At 34.9% G+C, this 18,497-nt stretch overlaps 3 protein-coding genes across 3 annotated transcripts; 1 reads left to right on the top strand and 2 right to left on the bottom strand.

Moving 5' to 3' along the window:
• The first annotated feature begins 1,820 nt into the window (after positions 1 to 1,820).
• On the top strand, positions 1,821 to 9,558 carry LOC108223582 (LRR receptor-like serine/threonine-protein kinase ERECTA). Its single transcript, XM_017397946.2, has 27 exons — positions 1,821 to 2,226; positions 2,420 to 2,558; positions 2,644 to 2,715; positions 2,837 to 2,908; positions 3,057 to 3,128; positions 3,216 to 3,287; positions 3,377 to 3,448; positions 3,557 to 3,628; positions 3,726 to 3,797; positions 3,893 to 3,961; positions 4,031 to 4,102; positions 4,279 to 4,350; positions 4,575 to 4,646; positions 4,838 to 4,909; positions 4,995 to 5,066; positions 5,148 to 5,219; positions 5,399 to 5,470; positions 5,615 to 5,686; positions 5,785 to 5,856; positions 5,941 to 6,012; positions 6,223 to 6,291; positions 6,382 to 6,453; positions 6,549 to 6,622; positions 7,275 to 7,403; positions 7,495 to 7,842; positions 8,120 to 8,490; positions 8,674 to 9,558. Exons 1-27 carry the CDS (start codon positions 2,145 to 2,147, stop codon positions 9,046 to 9,048), a joined length of 2,952 nt encoding a protein of 983 aa, XP_017253435.1. The 5' UTR covers positions 1,821 to 2,144; the 3' UTR covers positions 9,049 to 9,558.
• A 1,801-nt stretch (positions 9,559 to 11,359) lies between these two features.
• LOC108213809 (protein OXIDATIVE STRESS 3 LIKE 1) lies at positions 11,360 to 13,536 on the bottom strand. The gene is made up of 2 exons (XM_017385600.2): positions 13,061 to 13,536; positions 11,360 to 12,014 (listed from the first exon to the last, which is right to left on the bottom strand). The coding sequence occupies exons 1-2, from the start codon at positions 13,318 to 13,320 to the stop codon at positions 11,591 to 11,593; spliced, it is 684 nt and encodes a 227-aa protein (XP_017241089.1). The 5' UTR covers positions 13,321 to 13,536; the 3' UTR covers positions 11,360 to 11,590.
• Positions 13,537 to 15,770: 2,234 nt separating this feature from the next.
• Positions 15,771 to 18,415, bottom strand: LOC108197820 (endoglucanase 16). Its single transcript, XM_017365532.2, has 7 exons — positions 17,985 to 18,415; positions 17,692 to 17,904; positions 17,331 to 17,531; positions 17,151 to 17,228; positions 16,919 to 17,068; positions 16,521 to 16,793; positions 15,771 to 16,433 (listed from the first exon to the last, which is right to left on the bottom strand). Exons 1-7 carry the CDS (start codon positions 18,204 to 18,206, stop codon positions 16,104 to 16,106), a joined length of 1,467 nt encoding a protein of 488 aa, XP_017221021.2. The 5' UTR covers positions 18,207 to 18,415; the 3' UTR covers positions 15,771 to 16,103.
• Positions 18,416 to 18,497: the final 82 nt, after the last annotated feature.

Raw genomic sequence — 18,497 nt, forward strand, 5'->3', positions numbered from 1 at the left:
CCACTCTCTCTTTCACTCAAATTAAATCTTAATTAATCCACTTCGATTCAAATTAGATTGTGAATCAAATAATTTGTTTAATTTACTATAATTATTAAAGATACAAAGAAAGTATAATATTCAACTAAAATGTTTTGAGATATTTAATTACTTTATAAGAGCGCATATAAAATAAAAGGGATGGAATAATTATTAAGATATCAAGATTGGTTACTTTTCAAGAAAAACCTAAATTATGGCAATTTAGATTTTAGTATTTTGTGACAACAATTTTCAAATAGCACGTTAGAATTTTCTCATACTCAGATAAAGACTGCAATCTTTTTGTGTCTGCGAGGATCCCACCAGAGTGGCTGCTACTTCTAATAGACCATAAATTAGATCAGAATCATTCTCAAGTCTCAACGAGTCCATAAGAAATGGGATCATTTTTTTCATCGGGTTTGGATACGGACCAAAGAGTTTGAACGACCGATCCGACGAAATAACTCAAAAGATAAAAGAAATATCATTAATTTTTTCACGCTAGTTCCAACTTCCAAGTTCTAAGTTCCATTCGTACAAATAGAAATTCCCTAGATTATACAACCATAATTTATGTTAAAGTATACGAACGTTAATCTCCAGCACCAAGTACATAAAAAGATAATCCAACGCAAATTCTAATATGATTCTCTAAATTTATTGGCTAAAATTTATACTTCTATATCGTCAAATTTAAATTTATAAAAAATATAATTCACATTTTTAACCTGTCATAGTCTTTTTATAATATCAAATATATCAAAATCACTAACTTTAATTTAATAATATTTTTATAAATTTCAGTTATTATAAATATCTAGTTAAAGTGAATTGGTTAAATCTCTAATAATTCTGGATAAATCCCAACAACCAATTAGTTTTAATCACCAATTTCTACGCATTGTATATATGCTTATAAGTCACAAGTAGTCATATAATTTCTTCATACCAACCGTACAAATAAGCGACTTTGAGTTGGCCAAAGAAGTACCCCGTGGCAGTCAAACATGATATATATTATCAAAATAATTTTTGAATTAATAATATCTAGAAGACTGGTTTTACATATGCAAACAATATTTTTTTTTGCTTGGCCATAAATAAAAAGGTTAAGTATCTAAAAACAGTGACAGGAAAATTTCTATCAGGTCATCAAGTTATTGTATATATTATATTAAAATAACATAAGAATAAAAAATAAAAAAGAATTTGTGATAAACATACTTCCTCTATCCCATTTAATTGTATATATTTTTTTTTCAATTGCTCGACACGCATTTCAATGCTCTTATAAAATATAGTTCCGTAACTTATTTTTGAGATTTTCTTTTTCTGAGTAAAAATATAACATCCAAATTTTAATTTAAAAAAAAAAAGAAAATTATAAAAATAAATTACACAACTACATTTTACTGAGAGACGGAGGGAGTAAGATTTTAACTAGTCATTTTGGAGCAGCCCATCCAAACAAGCCCACCCAAAGATACATATTCTGTCATGTTCTCTCTCTAACTGTTACGTTTTCTCTCTCCCCAATGCAGATAATGAAAGGAGGAGGACAGTGACTTATGATGAAGTAGGGATCAGAAAAGAGCCCCCTCACCCCAGTATTTAAAACACCAACTCAATACTCATTCATACATGTAAATATATATACACTGCCACTGTAATAATGTAATGTGACTTATTCAAAAGCTGCTCCCTCCAGCTACTTACATTACCATACTCTTCTTTGCAGAAAAAAAGAAAAATACCATAACTGTATATATTCCTCTACTTGCATACACATCTTACCATTATAAATACACCACAGAGAGAGAGGGAGAGAGAGAGAGATTAAAGAGTACTGAGCTTTCTTGCAGGCCCTTCTTCTGCTACATTGCCAGAACCATCTTTTAACTTTTTCTTCTCATAATTCTCTCTCTCTCTCTCTCTCCCCCAGAGTACTACTTTCACCATACTCTCTGCAAACCCATAACATTAGATTCCTCATCTCTCTCTTCCAGAGCAAAGAAAGATGGTTTCAAAATTATATGCATATAGAACAGATATCTAGTTGTGATTCATGAACCCTCAAATGTGCATTAAAGTTGAGTGTTTGCTCTAAAAATCTCATCTTTATGTCAATGGCATCTTTGTTTCAGCTACTATTTGTGCTTCTTACATTTTGTTTGAGCTTCTGCTTGGTGGACTCTAATGATGGTGAGCTTGTGTTTATGTTTAAAACAAATTTATTACTATTCTAGTACTTTTGCATTAGTTCTTGTTTTTCTATGTCTTGACTTTTTTATCCAACTTATTATATTCCATAAACACCACGTTTATTACATTATCTTGTAATGATTTAAGGAACATTGTACTTATTTATGTTGTGTTTTGTGTTGGTTTGAAAAAGGGGCAACATTGTTGGAGATAAAGAAGTCATTTAGAGATAAAGATAATGTGTTATATGACTGGACAGATTCACCTTCTTCAGACTACTGTGTTTGGAGGGGAGTCACTTGTGACAATGTCACCTTCAATGTGGCTGCACTGTATGTTTAACAAATATTGTAAATATAAATTGTGATTTTTTTGGTAATTGTATTTTAATTTTGGTTCTTTGTTTTTTATGTGAAGTAATCTTTCTAGCTTGAATCTTGGTGGAGAGATTTCAACTTCTATTGGAGATCTTAAAGGCCTACTCTCTATGTACTGTCTATTTCACTCTCTCATGCCATGTTTTTTTTTGTTTTGCTTAAACATATACTTTTCAATTTCAAACTGTTCTTAAATATGTAGGCTTTATTCATAATATTTACCTTGTGAACAGAGATTTGAAGGGAAATCTTCTCTCTGGTCAAATACCTGATGAGATTGGGGATTGTGTTGGTTTGAAGAGCTTGTAAGTAGCATCTTTTCTGACTCTCGGAAATTCTTGAACTGAATATATTGTTAAATGGAAGATCGAACTTTTTTACTGGTTCTATGAATTGTTGTACACTTATTTGATAGTCAACTTAATTAAAACTAAAATGGTTTTTGTTTTGTAGGGATTTGTCTTTTAATGAATTGAATGGCGATATACCATTTTCTATATCTAAGTTAAAGCAACTAGAAAACCTGTAAGTTTAACCACCAAGCATTTCTCTTCCACATTTTGCGACTGAAATTTTTGGTTATTTATTTTTTAAGGTAAGATAATTTTTCAGCATTTTGAAGAACAATCAATTGATTGGACCAATCCCCTCAACGCTTTCGCAGATTCCAAACCTTAAAATATTGTAAGTTATCACATGTCCCTTGTATTCTGCTCGAAAGGTGTTATGTTTGAAGTGAACACATTCATATGGTTTGTGGCATTTGTGTGTAGAGACCTCGCACAAAATAAGCTTAGTGGGGAAATACCACGACTTCTGTACTGGAATGAAGTTTTACAATATCTGTAAGTAGATATCAGATAAATTCTTTAACAGATTTGTTATATGCTATTGACTTTTGTTGTTGAATATTTGTTTGTGAATATAATTTAATTGTGAGTGAGTGCATGCAGAGGTCTGAGAGGCAACAACTTGGGTGGATCACTATCAGCTGATATGTGTCAGCTCACGGGCTTGTGGTATTTGTAAGTAATTTACGGACCCTTGGTAATTTTATGCTATGTTTGTTGATTCTTTTGCAATGAATATACCCTTTGATACTCTACACGATGATGTCTGCAGTGATGTCAGAAACAACAGTTTGTCTGGTGCAATTCCTGCCAACATAGGCAATTGTACTGCCTTTCAAGTGTTGTATGTGATATCTCTTCTAATTAACTAGCTATTTAAAATTGCGTTTGATGTATTACATATGTAACTTACAGTTATGTATTACTGATCTATTTCAGGGACTTGTCTTACAACAATCTAACAGGAAAAATTCCTTTCAATATCGGGTTCTTGCAAATAGCTACTTTGTGAGTGCATGCTCCTCAGTTTCATTTTTAATATTGAAGTGGTAGTAATATTGACATGGTGCATTATAGATCTTTGCAAGGAAATCGATTATCTGGGGAAATTCCATATGTGATTGGCCTTATGCAGGCACTTGCAGTTCTGTAAGTGTTTTTCCTTGATCAGTCATCCAAATGATACTTCCACCACAGGAAAATAGTTATATATTGTATTATAGATATGTGTGTGTGTGTGTGTGTGTGTGTGTGTGTGTGTGTGTTTATGTATTTCAAATGCTCAAGATGTGGGAAATTATTAATGTTGTGTTCCCCCTACTCAGGGATTTAAGCTGCAACAATTTGACAGGATCTATTCCTCCCATTTTAGGAAACTTGACGTACACAGAGAAATTGTAAGTACTATCCGGTGTACATTTATAACATATAAAGGTTTTTGTAGGGGTAGTAGTGGGTTCAGATCTTAGTAGCTTCTGCTTTATGAGTTTCCTGTACCATTAAAGATGTATGTATCACTATATTTAATGCACGCCACAAGTTCTCCATTAATATCTACAGTTTTAGACACTATCGTAAAGTATGTTATGTTGGTGTCTGAAAATATCTGAATTTGTATTAGGTATCTGCATGGAAACAAATTGTCTGGTGCTATTCCCCCAGAGCTTGGAAATATGACAAAGCTCCACTATCTGTATGAATACTACACATGTTATTCGGCCGTTGTATGTTCACTAGAATTATGCAGCTGAAGTGCTATCGTAGTATACATCACTTATCTGGTTGTAAAGTCATGTCATAGACGAATTGCACGATTAAATTTCATCAATCTCTCATATGTGCTATATACAATATCCTCTTAAGTGTGTGATGACCTTATTGCAGGGAACTAAATGATAATAAGCTCACTGGCCATATTCCACCAGCACTGGGACAGCTCACAAATTTGTTTGACTTGTAATACTTGTTTACTTGATGCTATATTTTGAATTCACTGTTTGGTTTACTTGCTGATGCTCTGTTTTGCACTGCATGCTTGCAGGAATGTTGCCAATAACAATCTTGATGGGCCTCTACCAGATAATCTCAGCTCTTGCACTAATCTCAACAGCTTGTTAGTCCCTGTCTATGACATTGGATTTTAACTTTTATACAACGTGTCTAGCGTTTAAGTAACTTTCAAAACTGGTGGCAGGAACGTCCATGGGAACAAGCTTAGTGGAACAATTCCTCCTTCATTTCAAAGGCTTGAAAGCATGACATACTTGTGAGTTCTGCTAGACACTCGTCGACCTTGCTTAATGTCCTTTCTACATATTTCTTTGCAGTCAAGGTCAAGTTTTTCCGGTGTACTGATCATGTTGTCGGTTTGTCGCTGTTCATTGTTCTAAATTTTTCTTCGTTAGAAGCTGGAATTCACAATTAATTTTATCCTATAATATGTAGGAATCTTTCTTCCAACAATCTCAAGGGTCCAATTCCAATTGAACTATCCAAAATTGGTAATCTGGATACACTGTGAGTATGAAATCCTTTTTTGTTCCACATTTCAGTGAACAAGAACTCCCTAATGTCTACTGTAATGCCCAGACAGTTACATATTGACAACTGTAGCTGTTATTTGGATTTAATTTTGATACTTTTGTTTGTTTATTCAACTAGGGATCTCTCTAATAATAGGATAACCGGTGCCATTCCTTCACCAATCGGTGACCTGGAACATCTTCTAAAATTGTGAGTTAAAACCTTAATTTTAATAGTGTAATGAAAAACCCAAAGCAATTCTTCTTGAATTTTTAATCAATCCTTATATCTGACTCGCAATGTGCCAGGAATCTAAGCAAAAACTATTTAACCGGTGATATACCTGCAGAGTTTGGTAATTTAAGAAGTGTCATGGAGATGTGAGTGCTTTTATTATAATTCTGTTATTTTTAAACAATGTAATTTATTGATTTAGACTTCAACCCTTTTACTTTGCATCATAGAGATCTTTCACATAACAATCTTTCTGGTCCCATTCCCGACGAACTGGCTCAGCTTCAGAATATCTTCATGCTGTAAGTTCTGCAACTCTTCAATCCTTCACGAGAACAGTTAATCTGCTTACATTAGTGTGGTTGCCTGCTTGTGAATAGATATGTATTTTCTAGATCCTTATTGAATTTTTGCCTGGCAAACATTTATATCTTACACATATATCCTCTTCCTTATACAAGGACAACTGACAAATTCTTATCTGATCCATTTTTCCATTGTATGAATAACAGGAACGTGGAGAACAACAAGTTATCTGGGGATGTGTTGTCATTAGCCAATTGTCTCAGTCTTACTAATTTGTGGGTTCACCATCCCCCTAATGTCTTATTACTTGTTTCCAAGTGGGTATGTGATGTTGCGGTTGAATTAATCTTATATTATATTTGCAGGAATGTTTCCTACAACAACCTAGCCGGGGATATTCCTATTGGTAATAACTTCTCGAGGTTCTCACCAGAGAGGTTAGATAATCAACTCACTTCACTTTGAGTAAACCTTATGAGTTATGATGACTTTCTTGTGTGCTTTGAAGAGTATTAACTATTCCTATTCACAGCTTCCTAGGGAATCCAGGTCTTTGCGGCTCTTGGCTGAGGACTCCTTGTCATGCGTCTCAGTCAGCCAGACGAGGTTAGCATGTTTATCATCTGGCAGCAATCTCATCTACTAGCTTATTTTGAATAAGAGTACTGCTCTATGAAAATTATTCTCTCCAGTGCTCATCTGCACTATGTGGATATTTTACTAAAGACTGAGTTCTGAATTTAATAGAAACAGTTATCTGTCTTCATATTTTACCATGTTCTTTGCAAGTAGTGTATTTAGAATGAATTTGACTTTTAAGGATTATGAAAAAATTTAATAATTGTCATCAAGAAGTCAGGTTGCAATATTGAAATGTTAACAGTAGTATACATTTCTTATGTGGTGAATGAAAATTATTCAACTCTACTAAGTACCAAGCATTTGAAAGAAAGTTGTTTTGACTAGGATCTTTAGTATCTTATCATCTTTATTTATTTTTATATTTTCTCAATTTATCCATTTGCTCGCCATTAATTTGGTGGAGAGTATTCTGAACTAAAATATTTTAGCAAACATAACGCTACCAGTACATTTACATTGTAGATTCTTTTAATTGTGATATTGTAATTAAGTACTGCAAGCATATACGGATGTGTAATTGTAAAGTTAAAATCTACCTCTAATGGCGCGAACTTAGATCTTTGTAAGAATTGGAGCAAATGCTGCAATATCTTTACCATTTTCATTTTGGACACAGCAACGATATCTAAAGCAGCTATTTTGGGGATTGCTGTGGGTGCACTGCTGATTCTGTTCATGATCTTAGTAGCAGCATGCCGGCCACAAAATCAAGCACCTTTCATCAGTGGATCACTTGACAAACCAGGTACAGTTGTTTTGTGATACTATACTTATTTGACCGACAAAATCTCTGGAACTTTAATAGCTACTAAATGTTTTATGGCTATTGTTCACAGTTAATTACTCAGCTCCAAAACTTGTGATACTTAACATGAACATGGCCCTTCATGTGTATGAGGATATTATGAGAATGACGGAGAACCTGAGTGAGAAGTGTATAATTGGATATGGTGCATCGAGCACCGTGTACAAATGTGTCCTTAAGAATTGCAGACCAGTGGCAGTAAAAAAACTGTATACTCATTGTCCACAGTACCTTAAGGAATTCGAGACGGAGCTTGAGACTGTTGGGAGCATCAAGCATCGTAATCTAGTCAGCCTCCAAGGATATTCACTGTCTCAATCAGGAAACCTGCTTTTTTATGACTACATGGAAAACGGTAGCCTTTGGGATCTCCTTCATGGTGAGTGTACAGAGTTTTGCATTCTGCAAAGTTGCATGTTTATCTGATATTGATAGGTGTCTATAAGAAACAAATTAAAATCTTATTTGTTTGCCTAAAAACCACAAAGCATCAATATGCTTCAGTGTAATAAGGGGGTATTAGGCACCATGTGTAGAAAGGGCTTTGGTTTTATTATGCATAAGCTAGGTTACTTATACGTTCTCCATCTCTCCTTCGGCTGGACTAGGCGAGTTTCATTCTTTTTATTAATAAAATTTTTAAATCTGTTCTTAAGGCCCTACCAAGAAAAAAAAGCTGGACTGGGACACCCGTCTTCGAATAGCACTTGGTGCTGCCCAAGGCCTTGCATATCTTCATCATGATTGCAGCCCTCGGATTATTCATAGGGATGTAAAGTCATCGAACATACTTCTGGACCAGGATTTAGAGGCTCACCTCACGGACTTTGGTATTGCCAAGAGTTTATGCACAACCAAATCTTACACCTCTACTTATGTTTTGGGCACCATTGGTTATATAGATCCAGAGTATGCTCGCACTTCGCGTCTTACTGAGAAATCTGACGTTTATAGCTATGGGATTGTGCTACTTGAGTTGCTAACGGGAAGAAAAGCAGTGGATAATGAATGCAACCTCCATCATCTGGTGAGCATTTTATCTTCAAGTTTATGTAAATTATTTAGCCTTGCATTCAGTTATTCACTTTTTTGTTCAAAAATTCATTTATGGATCTGACTTTATTATTTGTCTTTGACTATGAATATTACTTGCATTTTCTATAAAATTTATGTCTAGTTGTAAACCCTTAACCCATCATGTGTATATCAGATTTTATCCAAGACGGCAAACAATACAGTAATGGATACTGTTGATCCGGACATAACAACTACATGCAAGGATCTCAACGACGTTAAAAAAGTGTTCCAGCTCGCCCTTCTCTGCAGCAAAAGGCAACCAACTGATCGGCCAACAATGCATGAAGTGGTCCGCATGCTCAGTAGCATCTCAATCGCTGCAGTAGTGCCAACAAAAGAATCCACCCTAGTCCCCTCGCTCACAGATCCATCTGCCAAAGTCCCCTGCTACAAGGATGAGTACGCAAATCTCAAGGCCCCTCACTTGGTAAACTGCTCATCCATGAGCACCTCAGATGCTCAGCTGTTCCTAAAATTTGGAGAGGTGATCTCTCAGAACAGTCACTAAACCAAATCTCGCAAGGTAATCAGTATTATTAATGTACCTTGCTTAGGCTCTCAAGATCATCTCAAAAAATACTGTATAAAAAATATGTAAGTAAGTAGAACCAATTATTGCAGCCTGCAAGAAATGGACAGATTTAGTATTGAATCTGGATCTGCATGTACTATGGTGCATTATATGTCTGGTGTAGTTTATGAAAAAGCAAGTAGTAGCTTTGGCACAAGGATATGGGACCTCTGCTCCTGTATCTGGCACTGGCATATGGGGAGGTTTTATGAAGTTGGGTGCACATTTTGAGGTGGGAGCAAGCACTGAGCTTCTGCTCAGAAATAATGCACTTGTGGAGCCATAACTTGCTCATTATATACAACTCCTCTTCAATCATACTTACCAGTACTGTTTATTAGACAGTTCCCCCTTCATTGTTGTGGAAACCATCTCTTGCTTAGAATGTAAATCTTCTTTACTCCCTAGTTTTGGTAATTACATAAAGGTTACTTTTTATTTTCGGGGATTATCGTCGACTAGCATTTGGGGAAAAAATTGGGATTTTTTTTTGAGTATCTAGCATTTTCCATGTTTAAATAAGAAAACAAAACATAACAAAGCAACGCCCTGATGAGCACAAAAAACATCCGGCTTTACCAGGATTTGTAGGATTTGTAAAACGACATATATTTTGAAACGGAGAAATAGTACCGTTCTCATTTTAATTTCTTATGAATTTAAAACTTAAATATAATCGATTTCATGATTATTGGATTATGATTTTGGTGGTTAACATATATCAAAAGATTTGTAATTTTTACATGAAACCGCGCGGTTATGAACACGTACTCTTCACCAGCACATGATTAATCTCCCGGTGAGGTTACAAATTATTAAGCAGCATGTTCTTTAAACTTTAGAGGTTTTCTTCAGAAGATCAACATCTCCGAAGCTTGATATTTCGTTATTTCGTTACCACTATAATTGCAGAGCTGATTTTATTGAGGAGAAAGTGAATGCAAATTTCTACTTCATTTATAGTTCAAGATTTTCAAATAATAATAATTAGTTTTTGGAAAATCGAAACTAAATTGTTCAATTTGAAAAAACAACAGATTACGAATTAGTTCGACATGATTTGATTTTGAACCGAATCTCAAAATTGAACCGACCGAACTCTCTCGTTAGAGAAGTTAGAATCGATTCCTCAGTAGAACAATAGGGCCATTTGGGTTAGTTTAAAAAAAGTGACTTCTTGCTTATATTAAAGAAGTGGAGTAGAAGCGAGAAATAAATAAGTTAATAAAGTGTTTGGAAAAGAAGTAGAAGTAGAAGATGTCAGAGAGAAACTAGCATTTTTAGCTTTTTAAAAGTATTTCTACTTATTTACACAAACAGGTCAAGAGAAGCAGAAATTGGAAGCAGCTCCTGCTAAACAAACAGACCCAATGATTTGGCTCCGAATCACTGGTTGGAGTTGACGGCATGACGCTGATGATGCCAATTAACTTAGATGAATTAACATAGATGTTGTCCTTCAAGAATAGTGTTGTAAAAAGCGAGATTAATCATATTTTAATTGAATTATTCGGAGACTAATTAAATTGATCGGGAATTAATCGGAGATTTTATCAGCTTGGCAAAATATGGAACATGAACTAAACAGGCGATTAAAATCATTGATTTTAGAACAGAGATCAGGAGTCACCCGTGTTAAATATTCAGGCAATCTACCGTCTTCTTCTTTCACCAAGTATCTGTGAATGAGTATGTTACTCGAATCTTATGCAGAAACTACGAAAAATGAACACACGAATTCTCTTTTTTTTTTTTTTTTTTTTTCACAATGAACACACGAATTCATATCATGCAAGATATATGAAATCCTAGTATCGATGCAGAGTTTCTTGCCCAAGTCATTCAGCATTAAGCCACTTGGCCATTGTGGTCCAAACTAGAAGGGCAGCACGTACCACACGCATATTTAGCTTTAAAAATAGCTCCATTGATGTTTATTTTGAGCATCTCAGTTTAGTACAAGTTTGGTCCGTCGCTCCGACCCCTTTAAATTCACAGCAAAGGGTGTTAAAACCAGCTCAAATTTGCCGAGGAATCCAATAAAATAAATTTCGGATCATACATACCCTCTAAGTTGAAACTTGTAAGCTATTGACAAACATGTGCAAGACAAGTCTTTAGATATAATTTCCGGATGCATCGATAAATAGCAAGTAATGATCCAGCTGATGATTTTCAGATTCATAGTGCATTATTATACGGAAACTCAAAATTGGTTCTAATATAACCACTCCGAATACCATCAGCATGTAACTCAATGTCTAAATCTCTGTAGTCCATTTTCATTCAAGCATATTCAAGGACAAAGAAGCTGATCAAGAGAACAGATATAGACAAACTGTAAGAGCCTGTAGCCTTAATGTTAAAACCAAAGCTGACGGAAAATTCTCAACTACAAATTATGCAAAGGCAAGATGCATAAACCTCACTTAATATACTTTAGCTATACGGACTCCCCTAGTTCCGACGAAGGGAATCATCATAGGGGAGCTGAAGTCTTCAGGGAAGCACATTGTTCCAAATCAGCAAAAGATGTGCTGCATAAACTGTGAAACTTAGATCGTCTTACTTGTGAGTAATGTGGGGACACACTTGAATACGAAGGAGGGTCTTGATTCTCTACAGTATCACTGTTCTTAGGACTGTTGGTCATCGCAACAGCCAATGCCAGAGTGCTCTGCCTAGAGTTGCTGAATTTGGATTTCTTAAACACTTTGGCGTTGGTTTTGAGCAGTGAACTACAGTGTTTATCAATGACAAGACTTTTTGCCAGCGAATTTTTCCTTCTTCTGTCATACTGCGTTTCAGGCTTGGATATTTCAGTGATGGACGAGCACAAGGAAGCATCTGATAATCTGGAGAACGACTTTGACTTCCCTTTGTAAAATCTTGACATTCCCTTTCTGCAACCATTAGAATCAAAATGCATTCATTTAGCAATAATTTGAAACCCAACATTCTACATAAAGATCAGTACAGACAAAGAAACGAGTAGAATGACCGTAAAAGAAATGCACGATTTCATGCAAAACAATAAACCTGATTACCTAATTACCTATTTCCTTTGAACTTTTTCCTTTTCAAGAGCCAAAAACATAAAGAAACGAGTAGAATGACGTGATATCTGTTTTTCACGTAAAATCAAATAAATCGTGAAAGAAATGCACGATTCATGCAAAACGATAAACCTGATTACCTAATTACCTATTTCCTTTGAACTTTTTCCTTTTCAAGAGCCAAAAACATAAAGAAACGAGTAGAATGACGTGATATCTTGTTTTTCACGTAAAATCAAATAAATCGTGAAAGAAGTGCACAATTTCATGCAAAACGATAAACCTGATTACCTAAATACCTATTTCCTTTGAACTTTTTCCTTTTCAAGAGCCAAAAATACATGTCGGATAATATTAGACCTCATCATCCTACTGACACAGAGTCTTGTGCACCAGCAAAGATCACAATTATCAGCGGGCAACTTGAAAACCAAATACCACAACTACTATTGGTTTGAATTATTGCACTTAATATACTTAAAAACGTAATTTATGACTGTTTCATTCAATTAAATCTACATGCTCTTCCTTACAGCAAAACTTCCCAGCAATGGGCAATACAATTTGATACTCGATGTTAAGCATAAACCTGTCTCAATCTCTGACCAAACCTAAAATCTCAACACACACCTCAGCTTGGGAAATCCAAAAAGATCAATAACAAGATACTCACAATTTAAACTCATTATAATCAGAACACATGACAGTCAAAATACTTTTTTTTCCCACAAGCAAAACATCCTAAAGTTAAAACATAAACAGAAACAAAACCATTTCATAACTTATCTAAACAAAGTAAAAAAAACAAAACAGGAACATGCATACTTGATCATACACGATACAACCTTAACAAAATCACAAAAAATCGAAACACAAACAGAAAGAGAACTCACTTTGTGGGAAGAGCCTCCTCCAAAGCTTGCAAAGAATCAAAAGAGCCATGTTCCTCTTTCTTATAACTACTCTGCACCTCCTCCTCATCCCCATTCTCATTCTCTTCATCACTGTTCTTCCCAATAGAAGAAGAATCTCTAGAACAAGAACTCAAAAAACACCCATCATTCTTCTTCTCACCATTGATCACCATCATATCATCACTTTCAAGAACCCCTTTTTCTTGATGATCCAACATTGACATCACAAACAAGCCCATGAATCAATATATACCAACCCACCCACCAAACCAAATCAAACCCTCAAAATTATTCCTCAATCAAAGCAAACAAAAACAAGAAAATCTTTTTTTTTTTTTTTTATGATATGGGTCTATCACAAGACACAATCTTTGACAAAAAAGATGGGATCTTTGCAAGCATAACAGAGAGCATTCAAAGGAAACATCTTTGTTAATTTTCTTGTTGCTTCAAGTGATTATTATATGATGAAAAATGTAGAATTTTATAGCAGGTTATTTATGTGAAATAATAAATAAAGAAAAAGGAGTTACAAATTTACAGTACAAGGACAAATTTAATATTTAATGTAATGAAACTAAAACGGTGGGGCTTATCCACTTTCCATCCTTATCCAGGTTTGAGTTGATACATAAAAGCTGGCAAAAGTGAAAATAGATATACAATACATGTCATCATATCTCTATCTCCCATCAAGATTTTCTATTTTTGCCCTGATATTGAGTGGGAAGCAAGAAATATTTTTATCTTGGGTCTTTCTGGTGTGTGCCCATGGGCACACATTAAGCACTAAATTTGATAAATTTGGTGGATTTTGATTGGTGGACTTGATGTATATGCAGGGGGCCATCCTTATTTATGATTAGATGACCAATAAAAATGCACCAAACTCATAGGAGTTAGTGCTTATTGTGTGCCCATGGGCACACCATAGAAAAACCGTTTTATCTTATATATTGATTCGAGTTTTTAGGAATTTATAGCAGTTTTTTTTATTCGATGTCATCTGGTTAACAAAAAATAAAATTATGCGGGATAAAATTATTTAGATTTAATATTTTATGTTAATAATCATTATTTAATATAAAGTTTATATCATTTTTCAGAACTGTGTTATTTTTATATGTGCAGTACAATGCCACACTAGAAATGATCCGAGTTTTCTAGATATTGTTGTTTTATTTTAGATGAGTGAATTGAATTTTGTAGTACGATATAATTATCGATTTAAAATGTATTCTATCGATAAGATAAGAAAGGATAATGATAGAGGCAAGTTCATAAATCAACCGTTAAAGTTACAGGCATATCTTTAATTGATGTTTAAACAGGTAATTTTTGGTACAAATATTACAATTAAGCACATAATTTATTTTGTTGAGTCACCTATCCTGTGTCATTATCTTCCGAGGATATGGATGAAAAAAATTTCACTAAAAAAAGAAGAAAAAAAATGCAATCTCAAGTTAAATTTTATATTTATCCTGATCTAAGTATGGTGTAATCTCGTGTTCCCCCAACCTTTACCAAGATCTTATCTTTCCCTTGAAAACAATTTTATGATACGGCCAGAGGTTTGGTTTTTTTAATATTTTTTGACACGTTCTTGTATATTTTGATTATAAAATAAAATATATATTAGAGTAAACGGGGATTATATACATTCTGTAAACTGAACACGTTCACAAAACGAGGATCATGTATATTCTGCCACAAACTCAACATGGTCTGCTCCAAACTGAACATGTTCTGCATGACTAGGCCTAGGCGCCATGTCTGATTTTTCGGTTAAAGTCCGATATCGGCTATGAATATGAGACAACCAGCTTAGAGTTTTGAAAAATTATTGAGCTCAGTTACGTACCTACGTCCTCAAGCCAATCCGAACTAAATGAATTTTTCTGAAATTCGATGCGAATTTTTTTAAAATTATTTTTTATCAACAAAAAATGGTCATAATTGGATATATATGATCAAATGAGGTCAAATTTAACTAAACTCGACTACCTATTAACTATTAAAAATTATCTTTAAAAAAACTATTAAATTAATCGAATTTAACATATTTTTGATTGAAATTATAATCGATTGAATTTAGTCCAAATTTTTGCAAATTTCAAAATTTTAACAGAATGATAGGAGTATTAAGATAGTAGATAATAGTATAATACACCATAGAGTAAGTATCAAGTGATACTTTATTTATGATACTAACTCTGTCATGGTAGATAATACGTCATAGAGCAAGTATCAAGTGATACTCCATTATTTATGATACTAGCCTTGTTAGAAAAATCGGTGATTAATCACCGATTAATTCCTGTTATGTAACTTGCCGAACTCATTAAATCTCTGATTAATCATCGATCAATCCGAATAATTCCCGATTAATTCTTGTTCCGTGAGTTCACCAATTAAGTTCGATTTCCGCTTTTTACAACATTACATACTAGTAACTAGATTGATAATAGAGTATTTGAACATATGACGTGGATATGACATTTCATTAGTACGAAAGAGGAGTAGTATTTAGACAGCTTGTGAAAATGTGTATTTTGGACAAATTAACACCCTCAACGGATATTTTGGACATTTTTTCTAATCATAAATTGCATATTACGGAAATAATTGTACAGAATAATAATAATAATAAATAATAAATTTATTGTAAAATGAAAATTGTGTTGGAGTTTACAAGGCGCAATCATTGGTTATAGGTTGATTGGTTACCGACCTACTGAATAGATACAATGTAAATCGGTGCATGGTTAAAGATGAAGCTCTCTGATACAGAGTTTTCATGTGTTTTAAGCCAGGGGCGATAGAGTTGACTAAGAAGATTACTCTGAACTTAACATGTAAACAAAGTACCAATTACAATAACTCATGATACACACTTATGATACAGTTCTCAGCCTAACAGCAAAATATGCATGCTAATCATTATGTTCTTGTTGCTTCTTGACACGGGCCTTGATCATGATTAACACACCATTGAACACTAGCTCTATTAGAGTGTGCTTCACATTTGAGCATGAGCGGCTAGCTTGGCCAGGGGACCTACGGCCAGCGAATTACAATAAGTTACAGGCTCAGTGTAGGAGGAAGCAGACCGGAGATCCTGGAATGAGTCATTTTTATCCGGCCCTCCCACAATGGCTCCTGTTAACTCATTTACATTTGGTTTGTTTGGATTGAACCAGTCATTAAAGCTCATGCCACAGTTCACCTCTTGGTTCGGTGGCAGGGGCGGAACTGAGGCTCCTCTGTGATGAGGTTGTGTTGGTGGATTCACACCAAATCCCACCATGTATGATCTTTTCTGCGGATTTTCCCCTAGAAGATAATCCATCTGCATTCATGCACATTTAGTCATTTACGACGTATTCAGGAAAAAAAATCTGCACTTGGCAAATTAAATAGGCCATAGTTGATTTACCTGTTTCTTAGCAAAATCAGATATTTGAGCACTAGTGATTTCTTTGTCACCGCATTTGACACATTGATTGTGTTGAGCTAGGAGATCAGCGTAGACACTGAAGAGTAAAGCAGTACCGGTAACATATTGACCATTGGCACCGTCTCTGAGGTGAACCATACCGCCTGGAGTTATGAAAGTCTGGTGGTAAGGACTGTCTGGATGATTGGAGCATATATAGCCATCTGCGTGTTCTTTGTAGCTTTCAAACTCTTTCTGTCCTTGCCAAAATAACTGCATCAATTTGTTTGTTCGAATATTAATCTGGTGAACTAAATTATAGCATAGCATGAAAAATGTGTCCAAGAAATCATTCAGTTTGTGTATTTGTCTATATTATGATGAAGTGAGATCGTTACTTCAGCAAGGAGGATTTGACAACCCGAATACTTAAGGTCCCAATTGAACTCGGCAACAGTAGCAGCAATGGCCTCCTCTGTTATGTACTTGAAGTAGATCTGGTTTTTAGTTGCCTTGAATAGCCATGTTGCAGCCCATAATAATTCATCCTGCATGCAGCACTCTAATGTAATTATATTAAAACGCATAGATTACGCAGAATATATTCTTTCTGGAAATCAGCATAATTACATTGGAGCCTGAGTATGAGCAGTAGAATGGGCATTCTCCATCAAAAGACCCCCTGTGGTCTCTGGCAAATCTGAATAACTGCATGCAAGGAAACGAAAACATGTGAATTTTTATTGCTTTAAAGAGAAATTATAGAAAATAATAATGTGGTGATGAATTGGTAGATAGCAGTGTTAGTACATCTTCCGCCTTGGCAGAGAGACGATTAGCATAAGGATCATCAACGCCTCTAAAGACCATGGAAGCAGCAGCCATCGCTGCAGCAGTTTCGGCTGCAATCTCAGTTCCAGGAGTAGCTGCATCAATCTTCAGTACTGTTCTTGGTGTTTTCATGTTTTCTGGCCTCACCCAACACTGATGATCTTTGTCGGGATCTCCTACCTATGCATTTAATCATGATGCCATTCAAACAACATATGTAAGTTTCAATCAACAAAATTGACCCACACTAAAAATCCTTTTGCTTTAAGGTTTCTTGTATGAGAGAGACCTTAAAGTCTAAACATAAATGTGGGATAAACAAGCTGCTTATCATACTCACCTGGACATATAATGTGTCTGGGGTAACACTGGCTTTCAAAAAATAATCAGTCCCCCAGCGGATAGCAGCTTGGGCATTTTCGAGTTCTCGTGCAGTTTGAAGTTCTTTCTGGTAAAATATAGCAGCCCATGACAATGTTGTAATTGTGAATGCCATAGGCAGACCATATTTAACATTGTCCCCTGCATCATAGTATCCTCCCACCAGATCAACCTACATTCACCAAACACAAAATTACCATTACCTTAACATCCGATAACAAACGTCGAAGATAGATAATCACAGAGGCTTACATTGGCTTCTTTACCATCATCAAGAGCAGAATCACCTCTCCAAGGAACCCTATTATTCGGAGGGAGTTTCCCTGATCTTTGTGCCTCCAAGAATATAAGTGATTTTGTCAAAGCCTCATTATAATTTAAATGAGCATTTGCCACATTAACAAACAAACCTTCAAACATAGCAAGCCATAACATCATCATGGCCGCTGCTGCTCTTCTTCCGCGATTTCCCATGAACCCTAAACTAGATGATTAACTAAATCTATCAAAATAATATTTACATGAAGAACTAATTTTCGTGGCGGGTTATTTATTTGATCATGGAACAGACTGTGGTTGCATGCAATGGCGGGAACACACCAGAAGTACTGGAACTTAGTTGATTCAAGGAAGCTAACAAATTCGCATGTTCTAAAAACATCTGATACTTCTAATGGTTGACAGAAAAACCAGGGATTTGTAGGGTTGGAAAATGATATTGCATAATAGCTTCTGAATACTATCTGTGGTAGTAAAATTTAAATT

This window comes from Daucus carota, chromosome 1 (assembly GCF_001625215.2).
Source record: "Daucus carota subsp. sativus chromosome 1, DH1 v3.0, whole genome shotgun sequence".
NCBI classification, from domain to species: domain Eukaryota; kingdom Viridiplantae; phylum Streptophyta; class Magnoliopsida; order Apiales; family Apiaceae; genus Daucus; species Daucus carota.

What these genes read in the sequence shown, in the direction of transcription:
- LOC108223582 (XM_017397946.2), top strand. Translation starts at nt 2,145, where the DNA reads ATGTCAATGGCATCTTTGTTTCAGCTACTATTTGTGCTTCTTACATTT. An exon ending in TGTACTGCCTTTCAAGTGTT is followed by an intron (nt 3,798 to 3,892) that starts GTATGTGATATC and finishes GATCTATTTCAG; the next exon opens with GGACTTGTCTTACAACAATC. An exon ending in TCGAGGTTCTCACCAGAGAG is followed by an intron (nt 6,454 to 6,548) that starts GTTAGATAATCA and finishes TCCTATTCACAG; the next exon opens with CTTCCTAGGGAATCCAGGTC.
- LOC108213809 (XM_017385600.2), bottom strand. Translation starts at nt 13,320, where the DNA reads ATGGGCTTGTTTGTGATGTCAATGTTGGATCATCAAGAAAAAGGGGTT. An exon ending in GAGGAGGCTCTTCCCACAAA is followed by an intron (nt 12,015 to 13,060) that starts GTGAGTTCTCTT and finishes TAATGGTTGCAG; the next exon opens with AAAGGGAATGTCAAGATTTT.
- LOC108197820 (XM_017365532.2), bottom strand. Translation starts at nt 18,206, where the DNA reads ATGGGAAATCGCGGAAGAAGAGCAGCAGCGGCCATGATGATGTTATGG. An exon ending in CAGACACATTATATGTCCAG is followed by an intron (nt 17,532 to 17,691) that starts GTGAGTATGATA and finishes TTAAATGCATAG; the next exon opens with GTAGGAGATCCCGACAAAGA. An exon ending in CTGATTTTGCTAAGAAACAG is followed by an intron (nt 16,434 to 16,520) that starts GTAAATCAACTA and finishes GCATGAATGCAG; the next exon opens with ATGGATTATCTTCTAGGGGA.